The sequence below is a fragment of the Moschus berezovskii genome, chromosome 9, assembly GCF_049115385.1.
Source record: "Moschus berezovskii isolate FMDL1 chromosome 9, NW_MosBer_1.0, whole genome shotgun sequence".
Classification (NCBI taxonomy): Eukaryota; Metazoa; Chordata; class Mammalia; order Artiodactyla; family Moschidae; genus Moschus; species Moschus berezovskii.
Window position 1 is genome coordinate 44,155,137 of NC_142468.1, and position 24,083 is coordinate 44,179,219.

The 24,083-nt window shown below is 35.7% G+C and overlaps 1 protein-coding gene across 2 annotated transcripts in view; it reads left to right on the top strand.

Annotated features, from left to right (window-relative positions):
- USP8 (ubiquitin specific peptidase 8) overlaps nucleotides 1-24,083 on the top strand; it is a 63,191-nt gene that overhangs the window by 27,306 nt on the left and 11,802 nt on the right. The window contains exons 6-19 of one of the 2 annotated variants that reach the window (XM_055437480.2): nucleotides 83-125; nucleotides 1,845-1,989; nucleotides 6,095-6,257; nucleotides 8,354-8,498; nucleotides 8,899-9,119; nucleotides 12,003-12,581; nucleotides 16,076-16,153; nucleotides 16,576-16,838; nucleotides 18,674-18,886; nucleotides 19,336-19,546; nucleotides 19,848-20,084; nucleotides 20,786-20,928; nucleotides 22,820-22,952; nucleotides 23,119-24,015. In XM_055437480.2, coding sequence (XP_055293455.1) covers nucleotides 83-125; nucleotides 1,845-1,989; nucleotides 6,095-6,257; nucleotides 8,354-8,498; nucleotides 8,899-9,119; nucleotides 12,003-12,581; nucleotides 16,076-16,153; nucleotides 16,576-16,838; nucleotides 18,674-18,886; nucleotides 19,336-19,546; nucleotides 19,848-20,084; nucleotides 20,786-20,928; nucleotides 22,820-22,952; nucleotides 23,119-23,304 — 2,760 coding nt within the window. In that variant the 3' untranslated portion in view covers nucleotides 23,305-24,015. Of the gene's footprint in view, nucleotides 1-82; nucleotides 126-1,844; nucleotides 1,990-6,094; nucleotides 6,258-8,353; nucleotides 8,499-8,898; nucleotides 9,120-12,002; nucleotides 12,582-16,075; nucleotides 16,154-16,575; nucleotides 16,839-18,673; nucleotides 18,887-19,335; nucleotides 19,547-19,847; nucleotides 20,085-20,785; nucleotides 20,929-22,819; nucleotides 22,953-23,118; nucleotides 24,016-24,083 lie in introns of those variants that run through there. The other variant, XM_055437481.2, reaches the window with a different exon arrangement.

The following is a 24,083-nucleotide window of genomic DNA, read 5'->3' on the forward strand; positions in this document are numbered from 1 at the left end:
GAAGTATTAAAGTTGGACTTTTTCTTTCTGTAAAAATTTTTGTTTCTATTAAAGTTGAAACTTTTTTTTCCCTATGAAATAGATAAATGGTGAAAAGAGTGAAAAAAGTGAGACGACAGAGAAAGGTAAGTGTGTTCAGAAAGAGGGAGTTTTTAGCTTATTACTGAGATCTTTTGATCTCAGATTTGTGAGATCTTAGCATTTCGTTTCATCTATATGTGAGCTTCTATCATTTTTTCTAACTTGTACAATAATACTGAAAATGCACTATAGTCTATACTTAGATATCATAGGGAATATTTTTGTAATATACATTTGAAAACATCAAAATTACAGTTGGTACTTGTCATTCCTGCCCCCCCCCCCCCAGATGTACCTTAGCATAGTGGTCAAGAGCCTGGAGTCTCAGAAGTCAGACTTCTCAGGTTTGAGTACACTCTTATGACTTTCACTTTGAGCTTATTACTTCGCATTTCTACTTCAGTTCCTTCCCCCTGCCCCCCATACGATGGGAATAATAATTGCATCTATTTCTTAGGGTTATTGTAAGGAGTGATTGAGTTAATACATGTGATACTCTCAGAACACAGTAAACGTCATATAAGTAACTGTTATTACTTATGACTTTATGTGGTAGACTTAATTATTCAAAGTCTTTTTCATTCCCCTCAAAAAAAAATCTGAACCAGTAATTTGGATGTTATCCATAGGTGGTGTTGACGTGCCAGTAACAAGGGTGTGACCTAAACAATAAGACTTAGGCAGTTACCTAAGGTTTCCTCTCTCAGAAAAGATTTAACTTCAGCAGTGATTGTTTGTAACACTAAAATTATCTATTTAAAATATTGCCATACAACAGTTTGAAAAGTAAAACTGAGTGTAGTGAGGTGCCTTCCTGAAAGCTGTTACCAATTCATTCTAAGATTAGTTTTTATCCACGTGTTCTTTTGTATCTCACCCTGCTTAGATGTTACCCTTCTTGGTGGTTTGTTTTCAGTCTTTAGACTGTTTTGATGTCAAAGTGATCTTGGTGGTTAGAAAATGAAGTAAGATGGTTATTAGCAACTGGGTATTTTAGCTTTGGAGGTAGCGTGACTATGTTCTTCATGTAGGTGAAATAGTTCTGTACATATTTAAGCCTCCTGATAGTACTTTTTAATCTTCACTTCAGGTGGTAGAACCTGGAAGGAAAATAGCAAGATAGGAAATATTTATTTTGGCTAAATATTAAAGGGCTCAATATTAAATATTTTATGCTTGAGGAGCCCTGTGGTCCTTGCATGAAAGCAGCCATAGACAATATGTAAACAAATGAGTGTAGCTGTGTTCCAGTGAAAACAGGTGACCATGTTAGCCAACCCCAGATGTGGGACACAGATAACAAACTTTTGGCTTATTCTCGGAAATGTACAGGGTTTTCAGATAGCCCCCAAAAGACCCCAAGGAGACTTTTAAAAAATTTAGAACCTTTCAAGAACTTTTGATCCATAAATTTTTTTTTCTGGTTGACATTTCTCAAATGACTTAATTTTTTAAAGGAGAATATTTTCATGAGACACATATTGATATTTTATACAGCAACAGAGCCAACACCAGATGTAGTTGTAATATCCCCAGCAAGTTTTGGTATTTAAGTCTTTATAAACAAAGCTTTGAACTAGTTTCTTGATAAATGCCAAAAGCAAATTATGTATAAAGTTAGTTTAAAAGGTAATAAATAATGTGATGGAACAGCAAGTATACGACACTTCCAGGAAAAACTATGCTTGCCGTGTGGTCTGTGATATGATAGCACATGGAACTGGGTGTTTCTTATCACTTATATTGTCTCTCTCAATTCCAAGGAGCAATCACAGCGAAGGAGCTATACACAATGATGATGGATAAAAACATCAGCTTGATTATAATGGATGCTCGAAGAATGCATGATTATCTGGATTCCCATATTTCAGATTCTCTCAGTGTTCCTGAAGAAGCCATCAGTCCAGGGTGAGTCATCGTATATTTAGATAAAATGGTAAACTGTGGACCGTAGTAAATGTTGCAACTTAGCATCCATGCTAAACGTGGCAGTCTTTTCTCTTCCTGTGGTCCTTTTCATTCTTTGTTCCTCTGTGGCACACCTTACCCTTTCTGTAGGGTAGTGTAAAAGACATTCCAGTTTGGCTGTTTTTTCTTGTCTGTGGCATTTGGAGCCTTATTAGAAGAGGAATGAAACTGCTTTTGTATGTCTCCTTTCAGGTGTTTGTTGAGTAATTTCTCCTGTTTTTTATTTTTGAGCTTGTGAATCATATCTACAGAACTGACTAAAATCATAAACTAGTTGAATTGTTTTCTATTTCTAAGTTCCCCATACTATTACCTGTGGTAAGAGAGTACACAAATACTTTCTTGAAGAAGTAGCAGGTTAGCTAAGTGATTAAGAAAAAAATATAGGTTCTAAAATCAGGCTGTGTTCAGACTGTAACTCTGTCACTTATTAGCTACATTACTTCTAGCTAGTAATCTAACCTTTCTAAGCCCATGTTTCCATCTGTGAAACTGGATAATAATAGTACCTATCTGGGATGTTCATTGGAGGGACTGATGCTAAAGCTGAAACTGCAATACTTTGGCCACCTCATGCGACGAGTTGACTCACTGGAAAAGACTCTGATGCTGGGAAAGGTTGGGGGCGGGAGGAGAAGGGGACGACGGAGAATGAGATGGCTGGATGGCATCACCGACTCTGTGGACATGAATTTGAGTGAACTCCGGGAGTTGGTGATGGACAGGGAAACCTGGCGTGCTGTGATTCATGGGGTCGCGGAGAGTCGGACACGACTGAGCGACTGAACTGAACTTAACTGAACTGAACTGAGAAGTTTTGAGAAGTTTAAATGACAGATTTTACATATGCATACATTTAGCACAGTGCCTTTCGCTAGTAAGGACCTACTGATCTTTTTCTTTCTTTTTTAATAAGAAAGCCTTTAACCTTTAAAGAATTTAAAGTTACTTGCATGAATATATTGTATATTAGAAAATATTATTATAATAGTGACAGAGTTAAAACTCCAGTTCCATGGCTATTTTCATTATTATGAGTGTTATAAAAATTATATAACTTCTCTAGGTCTTAGTTTATGGGACTAGATTAGTTAAAATTTATGGTGTAACTTAAGAAATCTTAAAAAGATACATTTTTAAAGTTAGGTAATAAAATTTGCACAGTTTCTAGCATATTGCGGAGGCTTATAATTGCTCAACCTGAAGAATAGAGTGCTCTGTAAATATGCTATTTAAAAATGAGATTAGAAAGAAAGACAAGGAGGGGGAATTTTTTTAAATAAAATAAGAATTTTTTAAAAAGGAAAAAAATGAGATTAGAGTGCATAGTCTAATCAAATAGGTATGAATATTTTTTCTAGGATTTTAAAAGACAGAATTATGATTAATGGTCTTACCTATACTAACAGAATGGTGGTGGCTTTTGTTGAGTTTAACTGTTTCCCAAAATGCGAGAATTTGACTAATATGAAACTCAAGGTGAGTTTAGGTTGAAAACTGAAGACCAGTGAATTGCATACCAAGAAAATGATTACCTTTTAATTTGTTTCAGTCCTTCTGAATTAGTTAAAAGATGTTTTGGTGCTAACTTTCCTTTTTAGTATTTGTTAATATCCCCTTCTTGCCAGAGAGCAGGCCTCAGAGTTCTCTATGGGTAACAATATCTACAGCTAGCTGATGGTGAATACCTATATTACTAGTATTGTATACATACAAAACCACTTTTATCCTAAGTATTTAGCCCAGTCAGTTTTCAAAAACTGAATGCATCCATTTAGCTAGTGTCTGGACCAAGAAACAGAACATTACCATCACTCTAGGAGGCCCCCCTTATGCTACCTATCTGTGGCTATCCATATCCCCCATCCATCCAAGGGAACCACCATCAGATTTGTTTTTGTAGTTTATATAAATGGAATTATGCAGTCTAAAGTCTTTAATGTCTGGCTTCTTGTGCTTGACCTTATGTTTGTGAGAGTCATGTATATTATTGTGTGCGGTTATAATTTGTTTATCCTCATTGCTATTTAGTGATCTAGTATGTGAACATAGCATAATTCACTGATCTGTTTTATTTACTTTTAGGATTATCCTTTATTTATTGGACATAATGCTGTTTTTCCATGCATATAGGAACATACACTTTCCTGTTAAAAACAATTCAAGTAAAGGTTCACTTTCAATTAAATAGTTAAAACATTACACAGTAGACAAAGGAGAGCAGAGTTGTAGCAATTTGTGAAGGGGGTACGTGAAAGACTGAAGTTTGAGGAGTACTGATTTTATTGTTTTCAAAACTAGAGTTCTGAAGAATACTGATGAGTTTTTAGACAAAGTGTATTTAGGCAAATATATCCTTAGAGTCAGAAATTGTCCTTAAGAATATCATGTTTCAGTTTTCCTCCTCCTTTGTTGACTAAGCATCCTTTTAATCTCTAATCTTTGTATATCAAGTGAGACTTAACTAAAAAACGGTATTTTAAATTTCTTTTTTTCCCCTTATTTCCTAGAAGTATGGTAACCAACATTATATAGGAACAGGACTTTTTCCTCTTAAATTACCTAAACCATTTAGTTTTACTTAGAATACAAGTTTCTGCCCAGGTTGCCAGTATCACCAGTTAAATACTGAAATGCCTAGGTGCTTTGCTAGGAATAATGTAGAGTTCCTTACCTGGAGGTGCAAATTTGTATTATTCATTCCATCATTTCAGCAGATACTTACTGAGCACTCATGATGGGCTGAGTTACTGTGGTTCTAAGAGCTGGGGCTAAATCACTGAACAGACAGAAATCTTTGCTTCATGGAGCTTATATTTTAACAGGGTGGTAGGTGAGACAGACAATAAACCTTAAAATGTACATCTGCCATTGATAAGTGCTATGGAGATGATTGTGTTAAGTGTGTATGTTGGGGTGAGTATTAAACATTTTAATCTGTGAAGGTTTCATGGAGAAGCTATCCCTTAGCTAACCTTGAGATAAGGGAAATGAGTGATGCAGTTACCTGAGGAAAGAGGGTTCCAGACAGAGGGGACAGTAGGAGCAGAGGTGCTTAGGCAGGAGCATACCTGCCTAAAACAGGAATTACAAGGCAGCGAAGGGTGGAATGAGGGGAATAAGTTAGTTAACCAGTGATAAGGATGTTCAAGTAATTGGATTTGAGGTAGGAGCCATGCATTGGGCTCTTCAGGTAAGAATTTAAGCTTTTGTGTGAGTGAAGGAGGAAGTGAAGAAAATGCTTTCGTACAGACTTGGTATTTTTCACGGATGATGATGTAGTAGGCAGCACAGCAAAACAGTTAAGAGTGTACCCGTGAGCTAGCAGCAACTGTAACCTTGGATACTTAACCCCTTTGTGCCTCAGTTTCCCCATCTATAAGGATAATAATGCCTATTTTGTAGGAGTATAGTGAGGATCTAGCGAGAGTCAATGAGAATAAAACATTTAGAGTAGCACCTGGCACATGGTAAATGCTGTATGTATTTGTTAAATAAGCATTTTGGTATTTGGTTACTTATTAATTATCTGTATAGGTATAAGAGAATTGAAATATAAAAGTGTTACCCCCTCTCCCCCATTATTTATATTTGACTAAGATGTAGTCAGATGAATTCCTATGTTTTCATTTTTTGCCCCCCACCCCCTTTTTTAATATTAAGGGCCAAGTGAGTCTGTTTCTTTCAGTCTCTAATAATTACTAAAATATATTTTAATATTATGCATTAGTGAAGGTGTTAAACATTTTAGGCTCTTCTTAACATATAGTCTGACCTTTGAAAGGAAACTGTCTTAAAGTTTGCTATGATATGGGGAGTTCCCTGGCGGTCCAGTGGTTAGGACTCTGCTTTTATTGCCAAGGGCTCTGGGTTCAGCCCCTAGTTGGGGAATAAAATCCCAGAACCCCCATGACATGGCCAAAAAGAAAGAAAAAACGTTTGCTATGGTATGATAAAGACTGTAGAACAAAACTCAGTGTCTTATAATAGTATATTAGGACCTCTCGTCTACTTTTGCCCCAATACAAATGTTAATACATTTCAGAGTCACTGCTAGTTGGATTGAAGCAAACCTCCCAGATGATTCTAAAGACACATGGAAGAAGAGGGGGAGTGTGGATTATGTGGTCCTTCTTGACTGGTTTAGTTCTGCAAAAGATTTACAACTTGGGACAACTCTACGGAGTCTGAAAGATGCACTTTTCAAGGTTAGCAAGTTTCCTTGTTAGTTTACTGTAATTGCAAGCCTTCTCTGGTTGTTAGAAAGGTATGTTGGAAAAAAAAAAAAAAGAAAGGTATGTTGACTAGTTGATTATCTTCAGGACATGAAGATCCATCATGCTTTGGTTGTAGACTTTTAAAAAATTCAGATTTAAAAGACTAGTTTTGAATAACCCAGTAACAATAAAATTATCTTAATAGTAGGATAATTAGAACTTTCAGAAGTGTAAATTATTTGGAAAATGCTGTTTTTGTTATGAAACGTAAAGGAAGAAATCACTAAGGAGAAAAGACGGGTAGATACGACAATAAAATAAAAACTTAGGTGTGAAAAAATGTACCGATTTGAAGGCAGAAGGCAAAAATATTTGCAACAGATAATGGCACTGATTTAGAACACCTAAAATCTGAAGAGTTTTTGCAGATAAGAAAATTACTTAAGATAAAATGTTGAAGTAAGTAGTAGACTCTGATAGACATAAACAGAAGATATGAAAGTGACCAAAACATAAAAATATCAACGTGACTAGTAATCAGAAATGCAAATTCAAACAGTTACTGTCACTGTCGTGATCAGATTAACAAAGATAAAAATAATACTTAGTTTAAAATGTTAAATTATTAAACAATAATAGCATGAGCTATTATGGTGAGCATGTGGTAAGAATAAAACTCAGTGTGCTGATAGGAGGGTCAGTTGTTGGAACATTGTCCTCCAGGAGAGCAGTCTTAAAAGCCTTGAAACAATCATGCTTTAGAGTAGGAAATCGCAGAATATACCCAGGTATAGGCTGATACATGAAATTGCCAATATTCACCTACTTTTCACTAAAAAAGAGACAGTTTCATAAAGGTAAGCCTAAGGTACCTGTAAGTTTAGTGTATGATAAAGATGACATAACAGATCAGTGAGGAAAAGATGGATTGAAATAACTGGTTTGAGGACAGATGGCTAGCCAGTAAGTAAAAGAAAGAGGATCTCTGCCTTATTTCTTAGACCACACTAGATTTCAAATGGGTAAAGACATAAATATGTTGATTGAAACAATGAACTACCAGGAAAAACCATTGATAAATGTTTTTATTACTTTGATCCTGAACCAGAGAGAGGCTCATATATTTGACTGTACTGAAAATACCACAAATAAAAAGTCAGGGAAAATATTTGTAACAAGACAAAAACCTATTTTCCTTAATACTCAGAGTACATTCACTGTTTACTAAGAAAAATAGCAATCTGTAGAAAAATGGGCAAAAGATGAGATTAAGGTAAGCCATAGACTATAAAGGGTTAATAAATGTATTAAAAGATGTTAAACTTCACATATAAAAGCTAATACAACTCATTTTATGTCCACCAGTTTGGTAAAAATTATAAAGACTTACAGTGGGCATTCTCATACACTGATGGTAAATGTGTAAATTAGCATTGTCTTTTGAATGGCAGTTCATTAGCAATATGTATTAAAAGCCTTAAAATGTTCTTGGCCTACCCTTTGTACTTCTGGGAACTTTTCCAAATGGAGTCAATTAGGTATATGTATAGGATCTTTAGTATTTATCTCAGCATTTTTTATAATTAAATAGGAAAAATAATAATTGTTGAAACAATTGATTCAGTTTTGGGGGGGTGTGTGTGTATGTATCTGTATAAAATAGAAAATTATCTGGTCATTACAGATGATATAGCTCTTTATGGATAATAGATGATCATATAAAAGAAAAGCAGCATAAGTTTCATTATTTTATTAAAAATGAAAAAGTATACATAGAAAACAGTAAGAATAAACTAAAATATTGGAGTGTTATTTCTGGGTGATGAGCTTTTGTTATAGAAAATTTTTATCATATGTTAAGTTGTGTTCCTATTTTTCTTCTAAGATCATGGATTACTTGTATGATTTTAAAAACCTGATCTATCCATTTGTTTCATGCTGAATTTTTAATTCAGCTGTCTTTTTTTTTGTAATCATTTACAAGAAATGGATCTTCTAAGAACAATTTAATATTCAGGTTTGTTGTGTTTTTAGCTGTCAAGAGACTGCTGCCATATTATTAAACATACTATTTCCTTATTTTATAGTGGGAAAGTAAAGCTGTGCTGCGCCATGAACCTTTGGTTTTAGAAGGAGGCTATGAAAACTGGCTCCTTTGTTATCCACAGTATACAACAAATGCTAAAGTTATGCCACCCCCACGAGGCAAGAATGAAGAGGTGTCTGTCTCATGTATGTATGTGAAAATTTTTGTTTAAAATTGCTTTGGTAAAATTTTAAATTTTTTCTCTTCTCAGGGTAGTGTTCTTGGTTGTGTGTGCATTTGTCCTGTTAGATAGCAGTTTGCTTTTAGGCATAAAAAATACAAGATGTCCACAGTCTGAAAGTTAATGTTTATCAATTCGTTAAGACTGTTGTGGTTGTCACTGCTTCAGTTCAGTTCAGTTCAGTCGCTCAGTCGTGTCTGACTCTTTGCGACCCGGTGAATCGCAGCACGCCAGGCCTCCCTGTCCATCACCAACTCCCGGAGTGTCACTGCTTACTTTATGTATAGAACATGCATGAGACATGAAGTACTGTTTATGGGGTTTGTTCTTCTTTCAAGAATATTTTTATCTTTTGGGGATTTTAGTGGACTTTACTTACCCTTCACTGGAAGAATCAGTTCCTTCTAAACCTACTGCCCAGATGATACCTCCTATAGAAATCAGTGAAAATACAGAATTGATAAACAATCAAGATGAGAGAATGGGACCACTGAATATATCAGCTCCAGTTGAACCAATTGCTGCTTCTAAATCTGATGTTTCACGCATAATTCATCCAGTGCCTATTTTAAAGAATATTCCACAGGTATGTTTTTGGTTTTCTTTTAACTTTATTATGTCTTTTCATTTAATATTATATTAAGTGTATAGTATAGAAATATGTATCAATGTATATATACCTTCAGTATTTTAAAAAGATAAATATTGAAAAAAATCTGTACTCTTCTATTTTTGGTATATTAGTACATTTTTGCCATAGAAAAAGCTTCACTGTAATTGTCTTACTGCCCCAGCAATATCAGAATAGATAATTGAAAGGATTTTAAACCTAACTGGGTCCATTTAGTATAAGCAATACTAATGGAAGACAATATCAGCACAATGAACTTGAACAACACTTGCAGATGTTTATTATAAATTTAATTCATAGTGTTTTCCCAGATGGTTTGGCTTACAGATGATAGATATATGATGTCAGTATTTTGGTTTTGAAATAGTTCTTTAGTTTGATTTCCTTAGACTTTGACACATAAATAACAGGCATATTTTAACAATAATTGTTTAAAAAAGCTTACATAAAAGATGTTATAATAAAAAATAACATCTTTCTTGTCATTAGATTTTACTTAAAGGAAGATAAACTAATTCTTTCCTGTGCATTTTCCAGTAAGATTTTTTAAAGCATTTTTAATTTTTTTTCTCAGATATTTAAATAATATTTCGTATTTGAAGTAGGTAACATCTGGTTTGTGGAGCAGGCTCTGATTAGAAAATTTAGTCATTTTTTGGGGATATAAAATAAAGCAGTTCATTTCCTCATTTTTAAGGCCTACTTTTAATATTTCTGATTAAATCTTAAGACATTATTTGAATAATTTTTTCTTAAAATGAAAATTTAAGAAATTTTAAAAAGAGCTTGTCACATTGCACTTCCTTTCAATTTAATCAGTGTGTTATTTAAACCATAATCCCTGTGTGACTTTCTGAGATATGTACAATTTATGAATTGTACCTTGATAAACATGTACTATTTAATACAATCAATAATTTGTATCAATAAATATGTACTGTTTAATAGTCACTGGAGCGCACACATCAAGAAGAGAAGTTCTGACTGAGAGTGGGTATCATCAGGGAGGTCTTCATGGAGGAGGTAGTATTTTTTATCTGGGCTTTTAGAGCGGAGTAGGATTAAAGGATGAAAGAAACAAGTGGAAAAATTTTATGACTAAAGGCACAAAGCATGTTCTGGGATTGGTAAGTAGTTCTGACAGGCTTGGGCACAGCTCTTGGAGAGAGGTGAGTGTGATGACAGATAAGATTGGAAAAGTGGACAGAAGTCATCAAGAGAGACTTTGATCTCTCTTAGAATTTTGTCCTATAGGTGAAAGGAAATCGTTAAAGAATTTTAAACTTGAAAGTAACATGATCATAGCTATGCTTTTAAGATGAGTGGAAAATGTGGATGAAACCATTTATTTTGATTCCTGTTCACCTTTTATTGTTAACGTTATCCTCATAGTGTTTGTTCTGACTTTATTCACAAATAAATTTAGAAAAGGGTGGGGGCAGGGAAGGGTTTTTTTTAATAAGTGAAGAGGCAAAAAGAGAAGAGCAGAGGAATGAGTTCTTCTTGTGGAAGGAATGATTCCATCTCGTGTTTTCTAACGAGAAAAGCCTGCAGTTCATTTTGTAGGAACACTATACAGGTTGTTATTGGCAGACATTCTAATTTTTATTTCAGTGAACGTCTCAAGAAATGATGTTAGGGCCATTTTTAACAATTTTGTAGGGTTAGTATGTTGTTAAATTGAGGTAATTACTCAGTTAGTATCTTATCTCTTACGAAAGTTGTTCTGGAATATTTTATTCATTCTCTCTGCAACATTTTATTTACTGTCAGGCATAGTCTCAGACTACCCTCCTGGAGCTTATGTGCTAATAGGGAAGATTTTAAACTAGTTGTTTAATCAGAATCCTTAATTGGAGAAGGAAATGGCAACCCACTCCAGTGTTCTTGCCTGGAGAATCCCAGGGATGGCAGAGCCTGGTGGGCTGTCGTCTATGGGGTCGCACAGAGTCGGACACGACTGAAGCGACTTAGCAGCAGCAACAATCAGAATCTCAGTAAGTACTAAGAGGGAAAAGAATTTATGAGAGCATATATCAAGAGGTTTAGCTGGTCCTTAGGGATCAGGGAAGTCTTTTCTAAGGGAGAGATATTTAAGCTAAAACTTAATGTTGTGGGCATTATCTAGCTGAACAACTAGTATAAAGGCCTGACTTGGGAAGAAGCATGGCATCTTTGAGGAATTAAAGATGGGGGCAGGGTAAGTATGGCTGGTGTATCAAGTAGTATGAGATAAGATGGGGGAGATAGACAAAAGAGAGACCACACAGGCATGGCAAGACTTTTATATGTAATCTAAGTACAGTGAGTGGTTATTGACAGTAAGATTTTAAGTCAGTGGTCAGATTTATGTTTTAAAATGATTACCTTGGTAACAGAATGAAGAAAACAATTTGAAATATATGAAACTCTGAGCTTTTTTATTTGAGCAACACATAGTGGGCACACCCATGTGTTTGTTGGGGGAAATCATGAATTCGGTTTTGGCCATATTAGGTTTGTGGTATATGTGAAGACACTGAGTAGGCAGTTGGGTATGTGGAAATGGAACTTTAGGGGTGCTCAGGTCTGGTTTTTTTTATGTTATAGAATGAACATAAAATGTGAATCTTTATACACAGAACATATCAGGGTATTGAAAGTGTGGATTCAAGAGGATGTAAGTGCCAAGTGCCTTATGAGAAATCTTGACATTAGGTCATTTACAAATGGATGTTTTGGCAGATGTTGTCTCCACAGAGTGATGGTTCTTTTTATCACAACTTGATATCGAGAACTGAGGTTATTGTGTTCTGGATATCAACAAAAGGATGTTTTTCTCTGTATTTGTTGATACAGATTGATCGTACTAAAAAACCGGCAATCAAATTGCCTGAAGATCATAGAATAAAATCTGAAAGTACAGATCATGAGGAACAGTCTCCTCAGAGTGAAAAAGTTGTTCCTGATCGTTCCACCAAACCGGTATTTCCCCCTCCAACTGCCATGTTAACAGATGAAGAAAAAGCTCGTATTCACGCAGAAACTGCTCTTCTAATGGAAAAAAACAAACAAGAAAAAGAACTTAGGGAAAGGCAGCAAGAGGAACAGAGAGAGAGACTGAGGAGGGAAGAACAAGAACAAAAAGACAGAAAGGAGCAAGAAGCTGAAGAAAATGAAGTCACAGAGAAGCAACAAAAAGCAGAACAGATGGAGAAGAAAGAAAGTGAACAGGCCAGGAAAGAAGACAAAGAAACTTCGGCCAAGAGGGGCAGAGAAATAACAGGAATAAAAAGACAGAGTAAGAGTGAGCATGAGACTGCTGATGCCAAGAAGTCTGTAGAAGATAGGGGGAAAAGGTGTCCAACCCCAGAAGCGCAGAAGAAGTCAGCAGATGTGCCTCATGCCTCTGTGGCAGGAGATTCAAGTTCAGGCAAGGTAAGCAGAAACAGTACAAATTGCCAACCAAGTGTGAAAAACGCACATAAAAAGTGACACCAGTAACATTCCATAAACAGGGTAGACATTTCAATTGATTTTCTAGGAGATGATAGATTTATACTGATGCAATTACATTTGCTTACCTGCTCTTGATTGGTTGGGACTGGAATTGCTTTTCATGTCTATGGAATGCAACATATTTTTGCTAATTGAGATAAATAGCTACATTCTTCATTTTTATGCTTGATGTGTGATCATCAAAAAAAGACTAGAGTGAAATATAATCTTCTGATCTCACAATGGAGGAATTAGGTGCCAAATATTTATATGATGAAGTTTGTGTTTGCTTAGAATATGGCCAATTTATCTTTGTGTGTAATGGCTTTATTTGTCAAGTCTTTGTCATTTGTTTGTTCATTCATCTGATCAGAAATATTGGCAGTAATCCCATTAATGTTGCCTTTTCCTACCGTTGCTATTACTTTTCACTTCATAATTTTGGAGATTTTTTTTCTTTTCTTTTTGGCTACCCCACACAACTTGTAGGATCTCCGTTTCCCAACCAGGGACTGAACCTGGGCCTTGGCAATGAAAGTGCCAAATTGTAACTGCTAGACACTAGGGAGCTCCACTTTTTCTTTGTATTGGGATATAGCCAGTTAGTAAATAGTGCTATGATAGTTTCAGGTGAATAGCAAAGGGATTCAGCCCTACCAGAGAAGATTTTTTTAACCTAATAATATCAATAGTGCCTTTTCCTTTTGAACACTGTTTGGGGCTTTTTAAAATCCTACTTTGTTCTTATTCTTTTCCTTCCCGGTTTATTGAGATACAATTGACATATAGCACTGTGTAAGTTTAAGATGTACAATATAATGATTGTAGTTCATGGAAATACAAAATTTAAAAGAGTAAAAAAGCGTGATAAGAACTCTTAGGATTTACTTTCTTAACATTCTTAACAACTATCATATGTAACATACAGCAGCATTAATTAGTCATGTTGTCCCTTATATCCACTTATAACTGGAAGTTTGTTTGACTACCTTCCTCCAATTTCCTGTTCTGCCTTCCACCTCTGATAACCACAAGTCTGATCCTTTTTCCTATATGTTTGTTTTTTGAAGTATAAATGACTTATAATACTATGTTAGTTCCTGTTACACAACATAGCCATTTGGTGTTTCTATACATTTCAAAATGATCACCATAGTAAGTCTAGTTATACTATGTCATCATACAAAGATACACAGCTATTGACTATATTCCCATAATGTATATTTCATAACCCTGTGACTCATTTATTTTGCAACTGAAAGTTTGTGCCTCTTAATTTTCCTCATTTATTCTTTTCCTCCCCCACACCCCCGCTCCTCACCTCTGGTGGTAACCACTTGTTTGTTCTCATATCTATAACTGTTTCTGTTTTGTCTTGTTCATTTGTGTTTTAGATTCTGCATGTAAGTGAAATCATATATTTGTCTTTTGGGGCTGACTTTTCGCTTAGCATAATACTCTCTACATCCATCCATGTTGTCACAAATGACAGAATTTCATTTTTTTAGGCTAATATTCCATTGTGTATATATACTGTACATTTTCTTTATCCATTCATCTATTTATGGGCATCTGGGTTACTTCCATATTCGTGGCTATTGTAAATAATGATGTAATGAACATAGGGGTACATATATCTTTTCTAATCAGTGTTTTTTGTTTCTTTGGATAAATAACCAGGAGTAGAATTGCTGGATCATATAGTAGTTCTATTTTAAATTTTTTTTTAACAATCTCCATATTGTTTTCCACAGTGACTGCACCAATTTACATTCCCATCAACAGTGTTGTACTAGGGTTCCTTTTTCTTCACATTTGCCAGCACTTGTTATGTGTCATCTTTTTGATAATAGCCATTCTGATGGGTGTGAGGTGTTATCTCGTTGTGGTTTTGATGCTTTTCCCTGATGACCAGTGATGTTGAACATCTTTTCATGTGCCTGTTGGCCATCTGTCTTTGGAAAAATGTCTGTTCAGAGCCTGTGCCCATTTTTAAATCAGATTTTTGTTTCTTTGATGTTGAGTTATATGAATCCTTTGTATAATTTGGACATTAACCGCTTATCAGATGTATTGTTTGCAAATATCTTCTCCCATTCAGTAGGTGGCCTTTTCATTTTGTTGGTAGTCCTTCTCTGTGCAAAAAGCTTTTTAATTTGATGTAGTCCCATTTTTCTGTCTTTGCTTTTGTTACCTTTGCCTGAGAAGACATATGCCAAAAATTACTACTAAGATGAATGTCAAAGAGTGTTCCTCCATTGTTTTCTTCTAGAAGTTTTATGGTTTCAGGATTTACATTTAAGTCTTTAATCCATTTTGAATTTATTTTTATGTATGTATATAACTAGAGAATAGTCTAGTTTGATTCTTTTGCATGTAGCTGTCCAGTTTTTCCAACACCATGTTTTAAAAATATTTTTGGGTTTTTTGTTTTATGTCTTCTCTCTTGGCTTTTTTGTTTTTGTTTGTTTTTGGCTGCTTCATGCAGTTTGCTGCTGCTGCTAAGTCACTTCAGTCGTGTCCGACTTTGTGTGACCCCGTAGACGGAAGCCCACCAGACTCCCCCGTCCCTGGGATTCTCCAGGCAAGAACACTGGAGTGGGTTGCCATTTCCTTCTCCAATGTGTGAAAGTAAAAAGTGAAAGTCAAGTCGCTCAGTTGTGTCCGACCCTTAGCGACCCCATGGACTACAGCCTACCAGGCTCCTCCATCCATGGGATTTTCTAGGCAATAGTACTGGAGTGGCTTGCCATTGCCTTCTCCACTTCATGCAGTTTACAGGATCTTAATTTCCCGACCAGGGATTGAACCTGGGGCCATGGCAGTGAAAATGTTGAATCCTAACCACTGAACTACCAGGGAACTCCTGGTTTGTTTTTAAAATTAATAAAATGTCAGTGCTCTTTGCATGCTGAAATTTAGAATGCCTACAGATTTTAGAGTTATTTTGTTCAATAAAATGAGATGTGGAAAAAATTATATGCTTGCCTATATAGCTCAAAAGTATGATGCATCTTTAATACCATTCATTGAAGAGGTTGACCTTTTTTCATTGTATAATCCTCCTTGTGTGGATATACCACATTTAATGGACACTGAATTGCTTCTGCTTTGGGGCTATTATGAATAATAATTCTATGAACATCTGCATCCAAGTCTTTGTGTGGAAATAAATTTTCTTATCTTCGGAGTTGACACTTAGAAGTGAAATTGTCTTTGTATTGTTTTTTAGAGAAACTTTAAAAAGCTACCATCTTTATAGGCTGGGCACACATACCCCTTCCCCTTGCTGTGATACATTTTAGGACTTTAAGATAACATGTATAGTTCTTCATCTTTTAAAAAATATTAAGGGCAGCGAACACAAGGTTTGTGGTTCTTTGCTATGGCAAAATTGAATTTAAAAATCCTTTTCCTTCTCTTTTTAAAACTAGTCTCGAGAGCCTTTGACAAGAGCGAGAAGTGAAGAAATGGGGAGGGTTGTACCAGGACTGCCGTCAGGCTGGGCCAAGGTAAAACTCCAAATTAGCACAGAGAGAAATTACATGGCACTGTTTTGTTTTGTTTTGTTTTGTTTTTAAAAAAAAACTTATGAACTTGTATTCTGCATCTTCTCTAATGCAGTTGACTCTGTTTCGTCATTATAAAGGACATAGCTCATTTCCCTAATTACAGCATGGTTGGATTTCTCCCTAGCTAATCGGAGGTGCTGGCTACAATATATTTGAGCATCCTGGCATGTCATTTAAAAACAGTGTATCATTTTAAAACCTAAGGTTCTTTGAAAGTTTAATTATAGAAGTGATTATCACTATTTTATTCAAATTATTTTAATCCAAAAGTAAACTTAGTAGTGGCATACTCTTGAGTTATTTGTTGCTGTTCATTGAATGTTCATTGTTTTTTGACCTGTGCTTTTTTTCTCCCGCCTAAGTTTCTTGATCCCATCACTGGAACTTTTCGTTACTATCATTCGCCTACCAACACTGTTCATATGTATCCACCGGAAATGGCTCCTTCATCCGCACCTCCTTCCACCCCTCCAACTCATAAAGCCAAGCCACAGATTCCTGCTGAGCGGGATAGGGAACCGTCTAAACTGAAGCGCTCCTACTCCTCCCCAGATATCACCCAGGCCATTCAAGAGGAAGAGAAGAGGAGGCCAACATTAACTCCAGCAGTTAATCGGGAAAACAAGTAAGTTTATCATAACTTCTAGAAACAGAATCATTTGCTGTATTTGAAAACTTCTAAACATACCAGTTTACTAATATCAGGGAGACAGAAAATTCTGTGGATGGCTATCCCAGCCGTTTTTGTTTACTATAGAGGAAAAAGATAAATGGATTAAATGTCCTTGGTTTTTCTCCCAAGCATCACAGACTAACTTAAACATGTCAAAAAGGATTCTGTGATTCGTTCACTAATTCATATGTATTAATGTAGATATAAAAGTATACACGTTGTTATATTTTCAGACAGTGTGAGACTACATAGATGTTTTATATAAACTTCGTATGATCCCTAAATTTCCCTTTGAGGACTATCATTTATAGGATTGTTGAATATGTCTTGTTGTAGCTCTTAAATTCCAAACTGAAAAAAAAAAACCTCAGTAACATGGGGGCAAACTTAATATAATGTATTAAAATAATAAACATTATAGTGTGTATCAGCTTCTAATCCTTATTCTGTTTCCTTTTCTTCATTGCATTTCTGTTCCTCTGTTCACCAGTGGTGATGAATAGGTTCATTTAGGTTTTCCCAAAACAATATCTCATTTAGATGTATTCCTGGCTTTATCTGTTATTGAATACTCTAATGCTCCTGGCTTATGATTGATAGGTTTATGAGATAGTTTTCTAGTCTCTTTATCACTTTTGATCATTAATTTTGGGGAATGTAGGGTAGATGGAGGTGAAAATAAATGGGATTTTTTGATTTGTTAATTACACCCTCTTAATTGCTGAGGAATTCTAACTAGGCTGTCTTTTTGGCCTCTTGAATCATTTCCCCCAAAATTAGTTAATATATTTTCCTCCTAAGAATTTACCCTGCCAGGTGGAAGTTTAACTGGAGGAGATTTTGTAAATCTGTAGATTTCAGGGCTCACTATTAAAACTGGTAAGAATTTAATTCTTTCTTGAATCATCATTCTTATTAAAGTTTGTTAATTTGACAGTTTAAAAAACTACAGCATATGTATTTTGTATATTTTTAAATATATATTGAACAGAGTGCATACACCTAAGCCATGTGTAAACAAAAACTGGTTGGAATATAATGTTTAATCTGTTCTCAGTATTCCTTTCAGAGGTGGAGATATACTTAGGATCAGTAGTAAAAGAAAGACTTACCAATTAGGAGTTTTCTTAGTGTCCTTACAGTTCTAAAAGTTACATATATAAATCAAATACACTGCATGACAAAAGTCTCGTAGGCATTCTAGTTCAGTGCTGTCCAGTGGCCATGTTGATAGACATGTTCTTCATCTGTTTTGTCCAGTATGGTAGTGGCTGTTTTGAATTGTGGCTAGTATAAGAGCTATACAATTTTAAATTATCGTGGCTAGTGGCTGCTACCGTATTTGTCAGCACAGCTCTAGACTTGAGGTTATAGTACCCAAATAACCTCTGTCTCCGGTATGTGCTCTGCAGTTCTTGGCATTCTGGTTGAATTCAACATTTGGTAATGCTAAACTTCCTGGGATCATTTAAAAACATTTGAAAGAGCCTTCTTTATTAGAACACTCTACCTATTCATGAGAAACCAGAGAATCTATTGATATCTGAGGGTATCTGTAAGAAACGTGCTCACATAATAAGTTAAAGACCCTCATGGGACAGTCACCAGTGTCACTTAGATACTAAATGTTCTCTAAGACCCAGTACCTTACGACATAATTTAGTAACTATTTGCGGGATTACCATATACTGTGGTACAGATGCTGGAGTTTGCTGCCCTTTGACGTATGAACCTTCATGTCAGATGCCCTGCATTTTAAGATGTCATGTGCACTTTTTTTTCCTTAGGCCAACAAGCTATCCTAAAGCTGAGATCACAAGGCTTTCTGCTTCTCAAATTCGGAACCTCAATCCTGTTTTTGGAGGATCTGGACCAGCTCTCACTGGACTTCGTAATTTAGGAAATACTTGTTACATGAATTCAATACTACAGTGCCTGTGTAATACGCCACATCTGGCTGATTATTTCAACCGCAACTGTTACCAGGATGATATTAATAGGTAAAAAAGTATCATACTTTTCTGCAATATCATATTAAACAGGTGATCTAACCACACTTCCTTACCACCCAGCTCCAGAGATGTCAGATTAGGAAAGAACAATGTAGAGAACATTGTTCTTAAGAAAAATGTAAAGAAAAGCCTTCTCTGATTGGTGAAGGACAGACAGGAAAGGAACAATGCAGGAAGGCAGAACCTCACTGTCATAAATTGGAGCCTACTGGTAAGGAATAGGATACCATGGAGGGCTGATAGCCAAAAAGAAGAAAGTTGGAGGGGTGTCATCAAAGTTAGATTCAGGTAAGTATTTGGTGATAAACCTATGAATAAGTATTTTAGTGTAGGGTCACGTATTACAGTATGTGAATAGTTTAATGTTGATATCAAGAACCTGCTCTATCTTAGCTTTTTATAATTTGTTTTTTGTAACTTTAATTATGTTTGCAAAGGTCAAATTTGTTGGGGCATAAAGGTGAAGTGGCGGAAGAATTTGGTATAATCATGAAAGCCCTGTGGACAGGACAGTACCGGTACATCAGTCCAAAGGACTTTAAAATCACCATTGGGAAGATCAATGACCAGTTTGCAGGATACAGCCAGCAAGATTCACAAGAACTGCTTCTGTTCCTAATGGATGGTCTCCATGAAGATCTTAATAAAGTAAGAAATTGTATTTTTCTAAGTTACAATCTAGTTGTAGCCCTAACTCCCAGCTATATGTGGAATGTCTTCTCTCTTCAAAATCAGACTTTTCAGCTGTTTAAATAAAAATTTATTAGGAAATTGAAACTAGTTACACTCTTTTGATAAAGTGGGTTTTGGTTTTTTGCGGAGATTTTTTGATTAGAACTCCTTTAATAACTATTTCTAAATCTGCAAGATTTATGTTGAATATACTTTCAATTTTATATTTAAATGCTGGCTTTGAGATATTAATGCAGAGTTTAAATCTTATTTTCAGGCTGATAATCGGAAGAGACATAAAGAAGAAAATAATGATCATCTCGATGACTTTAAAGCTGCAGAACATGCATGGCAGAAACACAAACAGCTCAATGAGTCTATCATTGTTGCGCTTTTTCAGGGTCAATTCAAATCCACAGTACAGTGCCTCACCTGTCACAAAAAGTCTAGAACATTTGAGGCCTTCATGTATTTGTCTCTCCCACTGGCATCTACGAGTAAATGTACATTACAGGTAAATTAAGATTGAGAGAAAATGATTTATTGAAGGAAAAAAATTTTCATATGCACATAGAGTTGTACGTTACTTGGTAATTTATTTCTGCTCTTTATCCCTGTAAACATTTTATAGGTTAAAACTCACAGAAAAATTGTTTTAATTAGGCCTATGCAGATCAGACGAAAATGTGCATTTTTAGAAGAAATTTTCCTTTTTAAAAAATATTTTCCTATTAAATATTCTTTTAGAGTTGATAATGTTTTTCAGTCTGTATTGAAGTTTTAGAAGTTAATTTGGGAAACTGTATGTTGATTTTAATTCAGGTACACTTTTTATAAGAAATCGCTCTACAGGAGGTATCAAATAAATATCCTCTTTTGCACACAACAGCAGTGTGATTTTAGTGTTAGCCTCTTGTTAGTCAGACCGTCCTGAGCCACCAGGTAGAAGCTGCCGCTTGATGCTCTCAGGACATGCAGACGTCTTCCCTCTTCCAGGGGCACAGCATCATCACTCTCCACACTTTGTCCCTATCAACTCCTCCCATCTGCTTCCTCAGTAGATCATAACTCTGGAGATGGGGGGTGGGGGTGGGGGAGCAGGAGCTGCTTTGTAAATAGTTTATTCCTCATGCCTGACAAAGTAACTTATTGAATAGATGCTCAGTAATAAAAAAAATAAGTTAACAAGTACCTACTACTTATTTTTGCCTCCAGGATTGCCTTAGGTTATTTTCCAAAGAAGAAAAACTCACAGATAACAACAGGTTTTACTGCAGTCATTGCAGAGCTCGTCGGGATTCCCTGAAAAAGATAGAAATCTGGAAGCTGCCACCTGTGCTTTTAGTGCATCTGAAACGGTAAAAGGGACACATTTTTCTACCTGTTTAGTACTTTTTAGATGAAGGATTTCTATGTATTTTATTCTAAACTTTATTGTGCTGTCTGCTTAGGATGTGTAACAAGAAAGATTATCAGGTTAGGGTACTTCTAGGGAAATTAGCAGAGAAGGCAATGGCACCCCACTCCAGTACTCTTGCCTGGAAAATCCCCTGGACGGAGGAGTCTGGTAGGCTGCAGTCCATCGGGTCGCTAAGAGTCAGACACGACTGAGCAACTTCACTTTCACCTTTCACTTTCATGCATTGGAGAAGGAAATGGCAACCCACTCCAGTGTTTTTGCCTGGAGAATCCCAGGGACGGGGGAGCCTGGTGGGCTGCTGTCTATGGGGTCGCAACAGAGTCAGACATGACTGAAGCGACTTAGCAGCAGCAGGGAAATTAGGCAGAAATGAAGAGGCTCTAGTTCACTTTAGTGTTTGCAATAACAGGGCAAAATGACAGCACCACTTTTTCATGTAACTCTGTCTTTAAAAAAATCACTGAAACTGGGGAGGGAGGGATAGATTGGGAGTTTGAGATAGACACATACACACTGCTGTATTTAAAACAGATAACCAACCTACTTTATAGCACAGAGAATGCTGTTCAGTATTCTATGATAACCTAAATGGGAAAAGAATTTGAAAAAGAATAGATACAAGTATAACTGAATCACTTTACTATACACCTGAAACTAACACAACATTGTTAATCAATGATACACCAATATAAAATAAAAAAGTTTTACAAATCAGTGAAACAAAAATAATTTTCAAATTATTGGAGATTCTTAGGCAGTTATTTATGTTAATTTCAACACTGATATATTCAGATCTCTTGTGTAGATTTTCTACAAAAGCTTATTACATCAGTTGTCTTTTTCTGCTTGTTGCAGATTGTGAAGGTATAGATAAACATTCTACAAATGATTATATTTGTTTTGTTAAGATTATTAGTGCTGTGTATTATTCTTGGAGAATATCTTAAAGTATAAATGGTTCAGAGTTCACTTTTTAAAAAATAATTTTGAAATAACTATATTATCCCAACCAGTATTTTGGTATTTAAAGAAGCAGTGTGCGTTAGGATAATGGAATGCCATTATTTCAGTCACTAGGCTGTGTGCATGCAGTTTCTGGCTCTAGTTTCTTCAGGTTCAGTTCAGTTGCTCAGTCACGTCCAACTGTTTACAACCCCATGAACCACAGCACGCCAAGCCTCCCTGTCCATCACCAACTCCCGGAGTTTACCCAAACTCATGTCCATTGAGTCGGTGATGCCATCCAACCATCTCATCCTCTGTCGTCCCCTTCTCCTCCTGCCCTCAATCTTTCCCAGCTTCAGGGTCTTTTCCAATGAGTCAGCTCGTCGCATCAGGTGGGCAAAGTATTGGAGTTTCAGCTTCAACATCAACCCATCCAATGAACACCCAGGATTGATCTCCTTTAGGATGGACTGGTTGGAGCTCAAAGTACAAGCTTAAGTCTGGAGCCGCTCTCTTATTTCTCTGTACTTAGTGGTGATTAGCATTATAAATGGGGGTGTTAATAACTTCTTACCTTTGTCAAAGACTCATCTAACGGCTCTAGCTGGTCTAGGGATTAAGGGACCAAGGTGTGGCTCTACCTCTATCACTCTGTTTACCTGGAGCAAGACATTTATGCACCTCACTTTCATTTGTAAAACAGAAATGAAACCAAGTATCTTTAGACAGGCCCCTCCACTATTAAAATTCTGAGTGTGTTTGAAATAGATTTTATGTCTAAACATAAAAACTGTCTAAAACTCTGGATTGTTAATGAACGAATTAGGGTTCATTCTGATGTCTTTGGTCTGTCAGTGTAACTGCTGTAATGTTTTGCTCTGCAGTTTTTCCTATGATGGCAGGTGGAAACAAAAATTACAGACATCTGTGGACTTTCCATTAGAAAATCTTGACTTGTCTCAGTATGTTATTGGCCCAAAGAATAATCTGAAGAAATACAACTTGTTTTCTGTTTCAGTAAGTATCTCATTGATCTAAATACTTTTTCTTTCAAAGCAAACTAAGAAAACACGTTTCAGGTTGTTCCTTACCTCACAGGAAAGTAGGAACAACATTAAGGCTTTGAAATTATTGACATATTTTAAATAATTCAATTTGAATTGATTTTCTATCTTTGGCACAGAATCACTACGGTGGGCTGGATGGTGGCCACTACACTGCCTATTGTAAAAATGCAGCAAGACAGCGGTGGTTTAAATTTGACGATCATGAGGTTTCTGATATTTCCATTTCTTCGGTGAAATCTTCAGCAGCTTATATCCTCTTTTATACGTCACTGGGACCACGAATAACTGATGTAGCCACATAAGGAGAAGTAGGTTTTAAGCTAGTTATCTTTTAACAGGCTGAGCAACACAACTCTTGAATTGCTTATAAAGATTCTGGATAGGCATAGCTGACCATTTAAAGGACTTGTAGGACAATGAGAGCTGTGTTACTATACCATATATTTCTGGTCAGCGCTATTATCAAAAAACTGACCAAGAACATTTAACAAGTATTGCAGTAAGCATTCCTTACAGGTACCATTTATTTCAAAATAAGTTTTTTAGTTTGCTCCAAAATTAAAATAATTAACTAGCTAAGCATTATTATTCTGCTGGTCTAAAAAATCATTGTATCCTTTATTTTCCTATTCACTGTTATGGCCTTTTCACATTTCTAAATCCCAGCTTGATCTAATGAATAGAATGATGTAAAGCAGATAGGAATGTATGTGTATATATTTATTGCACACTTGCACATCAAATCAATGTACATAGTATAATATGTGGTCCTTTTGTGAAGCCTAGAACTCAGAGGATTGCTTCTCCCCCCCGCCCCCTTTGGCCTATTCTGAGTAACTGTAGTGCTTTCTAGGGACATGACAGGGCAAAGCTATTTTTCTGTTGGCTTTGGGCTGTATTTGTGCACTAAATCTTTATTCTAAAAAAATAAATGGAAACTTTTCTTTAATTTTTTAAATGAGAATTTTCATTTACACCTACATTAAAATCTTAATGAGAAAAATAACTTAAAACCCTGTAAGTGTTCTGTCTTTAATTTTATATTCTTAAACAGGACAGCAGAATTATAATTTTTACACAC